Consider the following 11691-nt stretch of genomic DNA (forward strand, 5'->3'; position numbering starts at 1 on the left):
GAGCCAGAGCCCCCGAATCAGCTGCTCCTTTAACCCCGTTCTGTCTGGGCGGGGAACAGACGCCCTCAGGCGACCTACACGCAGAGGCGGGTCCAAATCCACAGCTGAACCCAGGAGCTGTGCGAACAAAGAAGAGAAAGGGAAATCTCTCCCAGCAGCCTCAGGAGCAGCAGATTAAATCTCCACCATCAACTTGTTGTACCTGCATCTGTGGAATACCTGAATAGGCAACATATCATCCGAAATTGAGGAGGTGGACTTTGGTAGCAAAGATATATATATTTTTTTCCCTTTTTCTGTTTTTGTGAGTGTGTATGTGTATGCTTCTGTGTGTGATTTTGTCTGTATAGCTTTGCTTTTACCATTTGTCCTAGGGTTCTCTCTGTCCGTTTTTTGTTTTTTACATTTAAAAATTTTTTTCTTAATAATTATTTTTTATTTTAATAGCTTTATTATATTTTATTTTACTTTATTTTATTTTATTTTATCTTCTTTCTTTCTTTCTTTCTATTTTTTCCCCCTTTTATTCTGACCCATGTGGATGAAAGGCTCTTGGTGCTCCAGCCAAGCATCAGGGCTGTGCCTCTGAGGCGGGAGAGCCAACTTCAGGACACTGGCCCACAAGAGACCTCCCAGCTCCACGTAATACCAAACGGCAAAAATCTCCCAAAGATCTCCATCTCAACACCAAGACCCAGCTTCACTCAACGACCAGCAAGCTACAGTGCTGGACACCCTATGCCAAACAACTAGCAAGACAGGAACACAGCCCCATCCATTAGCAGAGAGGCTGCCTAAAATCATAATAAGGCCACAGACACCCCAAAACACACCAGACGTGGACCTGCCCACCAGAAAGACAAGATCCAGCCTCATCCACCAGAACACAGGCACTAGTCCCCTCCACCAGGAAGCCTACACAACCCACTGAACCAACCTTAGCCACTGGGGACAGATACCAAAAACAACAGGAGCTACGAACCTGCAGCCTGTGAAAAGGAGACCCCAAACACAGTAAGATAAGCAAAATGAGAAGACAGAAAAACACACAGCAGATGAAGGAGCAAGGTAAAAACCCACCAGACCTAACAAATGAAGAGGAAATAGGCAGTCTACCTGAAAAAGAATTCAGAATAATGATAGTAAAGATGATCCAAAATCTTGGAAATAGAATAGACAAAATGCAAGAAACATTTAACAAGGACGTAGAAGAACTAAAGAGGAACCAAGCAATGATGAACAACACAATAAATGAAATTAAAAATACTCTAGAAGGGATCAATAGCAGAATAACTGAGGCAGAAGAACGGGTAAGTGACCTGGAAGATAAAATAGTGGAAATAACTACTACAGAGCAGAATAAAGAAAAAAGAATGAAAAGAACTGAGGACAGTCTCGGAGACCTCTGGGACAACATTAAACGCACCAACATTCGAATTATAGGGGTCCCAGAAGAAGAAGAGAAAAAGAAGGGGACTGAGAAAATATTTGAAGAGATTATAGTTGAAAACTTCCCTAATATGGGAAAGGAAATAGTTAATCAAGTTCAGGAAGCACAGAGAGTCCCATACAGGATAAATCCAAGGAGAAACATGCCAAGACACATATTAATCAAACTATCAAAAATTAAATATAAAGAAAACATATTAAAAGCAGCAAGGGAAAAACAACAAATAACACACAAGGGAATCCCCATAAAGTTCACAGCTGATCTTTCAGCAGAAACTCTGCAAGCCAGAAGGGAGTGGCAGGACATACTTAAAGTGATGAAGGACAAAAACCTACAACCAAGATTACTCTACCCAGCAAGGATCTCATTCAGATTTGATGGAGAAATTAAAACCTTTACAGACAAGCAAAAGCTGAGAGAGTTCAGCACCACCCAACCAGCTTTACAACAAATGCTAAAGGAACTTCTCTAGGCAAGAAACACAAGAGAAGGAAAACACCTACAATAACAAACCCAAAACATTTAAGAAAATGGGAATAGGAACATACATATCAATAATTACCTTAAATGTAAATGGATTAAATGCTCCCACCAAAAGACACAGACTGGCTGAATGGATACAAAAACAAGACCCGTATATATGCTGTCTACAAGAGACCCACTTCAGACCTAGGGACACATATAGACTGAAAGTGAGGGGATGGAAAAAGGTATTCCATGCAAATGGAAATCAAAAGAAAGCTAGAGTAGCAATTCTCATATCAGACAAAATAGACTTTAAAATAAAGATTATTACAAGAGACAAAGAAGGACACTACATAATGATCAAGGGATCGATCCAAGAAGAAGATATAACAATTGTAAATATTTATGCACCCAACATAGGAGCACCTCAATACATAAGGAAAATACTAACAGCCATAAAAGGGGAAATCGACAGTAAAACACAATCATAGTAGGGGACTTTAACACCCCACTTTCACCAATGGACAGATCATCCAAAATGAAAATAAATAAGGAAACACAAGCTTTAAATGATACATTAAACAAGATGGACTTAATTGATACTTATAGGACATTCCATCCAAAAACAGCAGATTACACTTTCTTCTCAGGTGCTCGTGGAACATTCTCCAGGATAGATCATATCTTGGGTCACAAATCAAGCCTTGGTAAATTTAAGAAAATTGAAATCGTATCAAGTATCTTTTCCGACCACAACGCTATGAGACTAGATATCAATTACAGGAAAAGACCTGTAAAAAATACAAACACATGGAGGCTACACAATACACTACTTAATAACGAAGTGATGACTGAAGAAATCAAAGGGGAAATCAAAAAATACCTAGAAACAAATGACAATGGAGACACGACGACCCAAAACCTATGGGATGCAGCAAAAGCAGTTCTAAGAGGGAAGTTTATAGCAATACAAGCCTACCTCAAGAAACAGAAAACATCTCGAATAAACAACCTAAACTTGCACCTAAAGCAATTAGAGAAAAAGAACAAAAAAACCCCAAAGCTAGCAGAAGGAAAGAAATCATAAAGATCAGATCAGAAATAAATGAAAAAGAAATGAAGGAAACAATAGCAAAAATCAATGAAACTAAAAGCTGGTTCTCTGAGAAGATAAACAAAATTGATAAACCATTAGCCAGACTCATCAAGAAAAAAAGGGAGAAGACTTAAATCAATAGAATTAGAAACGAAAAAGGAGAAATAACATCTGACACTACAGAAATACAAACGATCATGAGAGATCACTACAAGCAACTCTATGCCAATAAAATGGACAACCTGGAAGAAATGGACAAATTCTTAGAAATGCACAACCTGCCGAGACTGAACCAGGAAGAAATAGAAAATATGAACAGACCAATCACAAGCACTGAAATTGAAGCTGTGATTAAAAATCTTCCAACAAACAAAAGCCCAGGACCAGATGGCTTCATACGCGAATTCTTTCAAACATTTAGAGAAGAGCTAACACCTATCCTTCTCAAACTCTTCCAAAATATAGCAGAGGGAGGAACACTCCCAAACTCATTCTACGAGGCCACCATCACCCTGATACCAAAACCAGACAAAGATGTCACAAAGAAAGAAAACTATAGGCTAATATCACTGATGAACATAGATGCAAAAATCCTCAACAAAATACTAGCAAACGGAATCCAACAGCACATTAAAAGGATCACACACCATGATCAAGTGGGGTTTATTCCAAGAATGCAAGGATTCTTCAATATACGCAAATCAATCAACGTGATACACCATATTAACAAATTGAAGGAGAAAACCCATATGATCATCTCAATAGACGCAGAGAAAGCTTTCAACAAAATTCAACACCCTTTTATGATAAAAGCCCTGCAAAAAGTAGGCATAGAGGGAACTTTCCTCAACATAATAAAGGCCATATATGACAAACTCACAGCCAACATCGTCCTCAATGGTGAAAAACTGAAACCATTTCCACTAAGATCAGGAACAAGACAAGGTTGCCCACTCTCACCACTATTATTCAGCATAGTTTTGGAAGTTTTAGCCACAGCAATCAGAGAAGAAAGGAAATAAAAGGAATCCAAATCAGAAAAGAAGAAGTAAAGCTGTCACTGTTTGCAGATGACATGATACTATACATAGAGAATCCGAAAGATGCTACCAGAAAACTACTATAGCTAATCAATGAATTTGGTAAAGTAACAGGATACAAAATTAATGCACAGAAATCTCTTGCAGTCCTATACACTAATGATGAAAAATCTGAAAGTGAAATTAAGAAAGCACTCCTATTTACCATTTCAACAAAAAGAATAAAATATCTAGGAATAAACCTGCCTAAGGAGACAAAAGACCTGTATGCAGAAAATTATAAGACACTGATGAAAGAAATTAAAGATGATACAAATAGATGGAGAGATATACCATGTTCTTGGATTGGAAGAATCAATATTGTGAAAATGACTCTACTACCCAAAGCAATCTACAGATTCAATGCAATCCCTATCAAACTACCAATGGCATTTTTCACAGAACTAGAACAAAAAATTTCACAATTTGTATGGAAACACAAAAGACCCTGAATAGCCAAAGCAATCTTGAGAATGAAAAATGGAGCTGGAGGAATCAGGCTCCCTGACTTCAGACTGTACTGTAATCAAGACAGTATTGTACTGGCACAAAAACAGAAACATAGATCAATGGAACAGGATAGAAAGCCCAGAGATAAACCCATGCACATATGGTCACCTTATCTTTGATAAAGGAGGCAAGCATATAAAGTGGAGAAAAGACAGCCTCTTCAATAAGTGGTGCTGGGAAAACTGGACAGGTACATGTAAAAGTATGAAATTAGAACACTCCCTAACACAATACAGAAAAATAAACTCAAAATGGATTAAAGACCTAAATGTAAGGCCAGACACTATCAAACTCTTAGAGGAAAACATAGGCAGAACGCTCTATGACATAAATCACAGCAAGATCCTTTTTTACCCACCTCCTAGAGAAATGGAAATAAAAACAAAAATAAACAAATGGGACCTAATGAAACTTAAAAGCTTTTGCACAGCCAAGGAAACCATAAACAAGACCAAAAGACAACCCTCAGAATGGGAGAAAATACTTGCAAATGAAGCAACTGACAAAGGATTAATCTCCAAGATTTACAAGCAGCTCATGCAGCTCAATAACAAAAAAACAAACAACCCAATCCAAAAATGGGCAGAAGACCTAAATAGATATTTCTCCAAAGAAGATATACAGATTGCCAACAGACACATGAAAGAATGCTCAACATCATTAATCATTAGAGAAATGCAAATCAAAACTACAATGAGATATCATCTCACACTGGTCAGAATGTCCATCATCAAAAAATCTAGAAACAATAAATGCTGGAGAGGGTGTGGAGAAAAGCGAACCCTCTTGCACTGTTGGTGGGAATGTAAATTGATACAGCCACTATGGAGAACAGTATGGAGGTTCCTTAAAAAACTAAAAATAGAACTACCATATGACCCAGCAATCCTACTACTGGGCATATACCCTGAGAAAACCATAATTCAAAAAGAGTCATGTGCCACAATGTTCATTGCAGCTCTATTTACAATAGCCAGGACATGGAAGCAACCTAAATATCCATCATCGGGTGAATGGATAAAGAAGATATGGCACATATATACAATGGAATATTACTCAGCCATAAAAAGAAATGAAATTGAGTTATTTGTAGTGACGTGGATGGAGTTAGAGTCTGTCATATAGAGTGAAGTAAGTCAGAAAGAGAAAAACAAATACAGTATGCTAACACATATATATGGAATCTAAGGGGAAAAAAAAGAAAAGGTTATGAAGAACCTAGTGGCAAGATGGGAATAAAGACACAGACCTACTAAAGAATGGACTTGAGGATATGGGGAGGGGGAAGGGTAAGATGTGACAAAGTGAGAGAGTGGCATGGACATATATACACTACCAAACGTAAAATAGATAGCTAGTGGGAAGCAACCGCATAGCACAGGGAGATCAGCTCTGTGCTTTGTGACCACCTAGAGGGGTGGGATAGGGAGGGTAGGAGGGAGGGAGATGCAAGAGGGAAGAGATATGGGGATATATGTATACGTATAGCTGACTCACTTTGTTATAAAGCAGAAAGAATACACCATTGTAAAGCAATTATACTCCAATAAAGATGTTTAATTAATTAATTAGTTAATTAATTTTAAAAAAAAGGCCTCAGAACTGTTCCATGTGTTAGAAGTCAAAGGCATAGTAATATACATTTTTGAGTCAAAGGATCATACATCAAAATGACATCCTGATATTTTACATAAAGTTCACCAAGGATACATAGTCCAGGTAAGCACATACAAAGTGAGCAGCAAGTCACCATGAACCCCTACAGAGCTGGGAAAGAACACTATTCTTTTAAGAAGTTACATTGCTAGCATCAGAAGAAAAAAAATTTGATCTTTAATGTTGAGCAGGCACTCCCATCTTTGAGGAGCTCATCGCATATTAGGTAGGCAGGAGGCCCAAACAAACACAGAGAGAGACTTTTATGTTTAATTTTTTTCTTGTCCTGCCTTAAAATATAAATTTTATTTCATCATTGTCTAACAGGTAAGTTTGTCAACAGAAAAAATTGTAATACGTACCCTTTTCATATGATCCAGCAGCCTCGTTCCTTGGTATCTACCCAAATGAGTTGAAAACTTATGTCCAAACCAAACATGCACACAGATGATTTTAGCCGCAAACCAAAGAAGCAACAAAGCTGTCCTTCAGTATATGAGTGAGCAAATAAACTGTGGTGTATTCAGACAAGGAATGTGATCAAAACATGAAAAGACATGGAGGAAACTTAAATATCTATTACTAAGTGAAAGAAGTCAATCTGAAAAGGCTACATACTGTATGATTCCAGAAATATGACATTTTTTCTTTTTTAAAAATTTTTATTGTAGCATAGATGATTTACAATGTTGTGTTACTTTCTGCTGTACAGCAAAGTGAATCAGTTCTACATATACATATATCCATTCTTTTTTAGATTCTTTTCCCATATAGGTCATTACAGAGTATTGAGTAGAGTTCCCTGTGCTATAAAGTGGGTTCTTACTAGTTATCTATTTTATATATAGTAGTGTGCATATGTCAATCCCAATCTCCCAATTTATCCCTCCCCCACCTTTCCACCCTGGAAACCATAACATTGTTTCCTACATCTGTAACTCTATATGACATTTTGGAAAAGGCAAAGCTCTGGGGAAAGCAAAAACATCAGTGGTGGCCAGGGACGGGGGCGGGTGGGTGGCAAAGATAAATAGGCAGAGCAAAGAGGATTTTTAAAAAAATTTTTTATTGGAGTATAGTTGATTTACAATGTTGTGTTAGTTTCAGGTGTACAGCAAAGTGAATCAGTTATACATATACATATATCCACTCTCTCTCTCTCTCTTTTTTTTTTTTTAGATTTGTTTCCCATATAGGCCATTGCAGAGTATTGAGTAGAGTTCCCTGTGCTCTACAGCAGGTTCTTCTAAGTTAGGACAGTGAAAATACTCCATATGATACTACACTAGTAGATACATGCAACTATACATTTGTCAAAACCCATAGAATGTACAACCCTAAGAGTGAAACTTGGTGTGAACTATGAAGTTTGGTTGATAAGGATGTCTCAATGTAGATTCATGAATTATAACAAATGTACTCTTCTGGTGGGAGATTTGTATATCCAGGGAGGCTGTACACATGGGGGCAAGAGACAAATGGGAACTCTCTGTACTTTCTGCTCAATTTCACTGTGAATCTAAAACTGCTCTAAAAAATAAAGTCTACTTTAAAAAATATAATTGTAATCCTAGCTCTAAAATTTTATTATTCTAAATATTTTTAAAGGAGAAAAAATCTCATTCATTGATCTTTAAAATCAGTTTTCATGTCTTATTTGTTTTGAGATGCCAAAGGAAGTTCAACATTTTTTCAAAAATCCACATGCATTCTTTGCAAGTACTAAATTACCTCTATAATTTTCAAAGAAATTTCGTGTATTTAATATTCATATAAATGTGCAAATATTTAAACTCAACTAGTATTAACAGGACAGCAAAATTTTTAAAAAGTACTGATGTATACAGTCCTGCTTACAAAACTGATTTATATCCTCCTGTCTGATCTACCAGCAGGTGGCCTAGGAGACCTGAGGCTCAGAATGTCTATCACTAGAGATGAATCCAATCTCTCCTATGCCCTCCCTTCCTCCTCCCTGCACTGGCTGATAGAGGAGCTTGAGTGAATCATGACTCATTGGTGTCCACATGTGAAAGGTGAGACCCATTTCAGGCCCTGGGTTTGCTCTCCACCCTGTTGTAAGGGATAGAGGGTAAGCTAGAGGAATGTAGATACTGAGGTTTCCACTAGGAGAGAAAAAGAAGGGAAAGACTCATTTAATTATCTCTTAGTGTATGCTAGCTCCAGGGCCAAGCCCTCAAGGGCATTATCTCATTGGAACTCACAAATGTCTAATGAGCTGGGTTTGTATCATTATCTTCCTTTTGCAAGGTATCGGAGGCTTTTGCTTAAGGTTCCTCCACCCTTATATCCACTCCATCCCTGGAGCACCAACACACTGAATTTCCCATCAACTCCTTGAGTCAACTTTTCCCCTTCAGTCTTGTACCCCTGCTGGATCACCTTTCCTTTTCACATTCACGTTGAACAGATGCCTGAAACCATAGGTCTGTGTTCTCTTCACAATTCACCTATTTCCTAGGTTTCAGTTTCCAGTGCCCAGAAGAAAGCTTTTCGTAGAGGCAACCAACTAGGGAGGGACAAAACAGCAGTATATAATGGTCTTCTCATGACAGAATATCTCATTGCCCCAGCGAGGACAGGGGCTAGAGCTAATCCAGATGGTCCTGGGCCTTCCTAAGTTCCTCATAATCTCAATCAGCTCAGCCTGAAGCTGGGCAAGTCTCCCCAGGTGTAGAATTCTCTGAGAGCCGTAACTCTCCCTTGGGGCAGGATACAGCTCTAGAATTAAACTGGGCAGTCCATCAGTATGACGCAGCAGCTTCTCCATGATGGCCATGGAGAGGAGGTTCCCACACATGCTGAAGGTCCTGAGCTGGGAGCAGTGGCTCAGGGCAGGCAGGATGGCCTCAAGTTGACAGTCCATGATTCCACACAGATTTAAGTCCAGTTCCTGGAGCGTGGCTGCAGCTTTCTCCAGCAGAACTTGGAGGAGCTCAGGACTAAAGTCAGTCAGTGTGACGCCACTCAGATCCAGGCCCTTTAGCTGACTGATGTTCAGGCAGTGGGACAGATGTTTCAAGTCTGATTCTGTAATCAGACAGTGAGTTATTGCAAGGTTCTCCAAGGGAGTCTTCAGGCACCTGGGAGAGAAACTGAGGAATTAGGTCTTGGAAACTGGGGTGGAAGGTGACCTCAAGGTGGGAGATAAGTGATTTACCCAAGGCCAAGGTCATTTTGACCATCTGATAACAATCAATACCCAGAATGCCCAATCTCATTTTAGCCTGACTCCTGTCATCTTCTTTGTTTGGCTGAGATAAGTACACAGAACCTTGAAAGCTCTCTTTCCTCATCAGTCAAGCAGGGTACAACATGCTCCACTTCCTTTTGCGGATGAACGAAAATAGTGGAATTCACTAGAACATGCTCAGAGGAGAGCCTAGCACAGAGTCTCAATCAAGAGTGGGCATCACTGAATTTTCATATTTAGAGTCAAAACAAACCAAAAAATACTCTCAAATCAGGGTGCCTTTAGCTCACTACTTGAGCCCCAGGTGCCCGTATCTCTGGGCCAGATGAGGCTGGAGGGAGACATGCACAGAGAACCAACCTGGACAAGATCCCACATCACCAACTGGGGTTTCCAGTCTGCAGGGGCTCAGTTACATCCCTGCGTCATCAGCAAACCACCTACCACTTTTTATTGCTTTTGGCTCCCCATTCCTTACCACCAGCATCATGCATTTCCCATATATTAATTACCTTATCTGGAGCACAAACAACATTTTACAGATGGGGAGTTTGAGACAGGCTCACTGTGGTCACAAAATGGTTGAGCACAGAGCTTCTCTAGAAATACCCAGGTCTGAGGTTGTTTCCCCTCTTCAGTGCCCTCTTACCTGTTTTTTTTTTAAAGTCACCTGAACAAAGACATCTCTTCCTGAGAAAGAAATCACAAACACTCTGATACATCTGAACCCTCCAATCTATAGCTTCCTAGCATGGTGCCCCTTTCCAGAGCCTCTATCGCACTTTGTCCCTCTACCTTGATTTGCGTGGCTATGTGATGCCACACTTCAGGAGAGAGCAACAAAGGAAACAAAGCGTGTGACATTCTAGTGTTGTGTTCTCTGTTACTCGGTCAGTGGTGCCATCCTCACCTGAGCATCTTGTCCAGGCGACCTTGGAGGAAGGAGGGAGATTCCATACGGATATCCTGGAGGTGGCGCAGCCTGAGGAACTGAGAGGTAATTTGGATGACGTGCTGCTCCTCCTGTTCCTCAAGCGCAGGCACATGGATGGGGGAGAGAAGGAGTCTCTGCACATTACTCATCTGGCCCAGGAGAGGAGCAAACATGGCCAGGGTGGACAGATGCCAGGTGCAATTCACTTGCACCTCCTGGATACAGTCCAGCTGCACCATACTCAGGACCGTCATAATATTTTCCATGGGCATTGAAACGATCTTCAGCTTCTTACAGCACAGGTGTATGGAAACTTTTCTCTTCTCTACCCACTGCATGAGGTAGATAAAGAATTCATCCATGGTCCCTTCATTGAGGCAAATTTCTATAAACACCTCCAAGGGAGCCAAGGGCTGCTCTGTCCTTGATCTGTCCTTAGCCACTGGTGCCATCGATGAGCTTGAGGACACATGGACATTGGATCCAGACCACATGCTCCAGAAGTCCTGGCCAGTATTCCTTAAATCCAGCACCCGCAGTTTGCACCTCCTGTGGGGGAAACAGCAGATTGGCAGGGATGGTTTAAGATCCACACTGAATGAAACCACAGTCTCAGAATTTAGGCAACACTCATTTCCCACGTGTGCTTTTACTTCACATTCCTGACATCACCTGCTGTCTTGCCCTCTTCTTCCCTCTCTGCCTTTCTTTCCTCCATCTCCTTTCCCCCTTCCATTCTTTCTGGTTTTCTACTTCTAGTACCTTTAATCATCACTAGAAGGCTGTGGGGGCGTGTTCTTTCAGGCTCCCCTGCATCTTAGGCACTCCTACACTTCCAGAAGGCATTTCCCGAAGTGAGCTCAGCAATGTCCAAGGCCTCTGAGCTTCTTCCTTGGCATCATCAGAAGCCTCTGGTCCATCCCTTGGCTATCTACTCTTATGACACCAGCTGTCTCTTCAACAATGTCTAGGACCCTACCAGCCTACCTGGCAGACTCACCTGGGGCAATCCTTCTGGGCAATCAGGACATCAAGCCCATCCAACACTGCTCGTAAGGTCCCCACATGAGGCATCTCCATCAGACCTCCCAGAGGTAGGCGGACAAAGGGCCAGGCTTGCACCATGGCCTTCAGGGTCTCACTGTGTCTCCCATGGAAGGCCTCCATGAACAGTGGTGGGAAGAACTCTGTTGGTAGATCCTCCAGAGCAGCAAAGGCCAAGGCCTCATCCCTCAGCAGGCTCATTCCCACCAGGTCCAGGAGTCTGGGTGGATTCCAGATAATCAT

The 11691-nt window shown here is 40.6% G+C and overlaps 1 protein-coding gene across 1 annotated transcript; it reads right to left on the reverse strand.

Moving 5' to 3' along the window:
* Window positions 1–8786: 8786 nt before the first annotated feature.
* LOC133087269 (PRAME family member 12-like) lies at window positions 8787–11691 on the reverse strand. The gene is made up of 3 exons (XM_061184095.1): window positions 11405–11691; window positions 10381–10953; window positions 8787–9360 (listed from the first exon to the last, which is right to left on the reverse strand). The coding sequence occupies exons 1-3, from the start codon at window positions 11689–11691 to the stop codon at window positions 8787–8789; spliced, it is 1434 nt and encodes a 477-aa protein (XP_061040078.1).

This window comes from Eubalaena glacialis, chromosome 3, assembly GCF_028564815.1.
Source record: "Eubalaena glacialis isolate mEubGla1 chromosome 3, mEubGla1.1.hap2.+ XY, whole genome shotgun sequence".
In the NCBI taxonomy this organism is placed as follows: Eukaryota; Metazoa; Chordata; class Mammalia; order Artiodactyla; family Balaenidae; genus Eubalaena; species Eubalaena glacialis.

Coding starts and splice junctions, on each gene's coding strand:
- LOC133087269 (XM_061184095.1), bottom strand. CDS start 11,691: ATGATTATCTGGAATCCACCCAGACTCCTGGACCTGGTGGGAATGAGC. Junction 10,954..11,404: donor GCCCAGAAGGATTGCCCCAG/GTGAGTCTGCCA, acceptor TTTCCCCCACAG/GAGGTGCAAACTGCGGGTGC. Junction 9,361..10,380: donor CGCCTGGACAAGATGCTCAG/GTGAGGATGGCA, acceptor TTTCTCTCCCAG/GTGCCTGAAGACTCCCTTGG.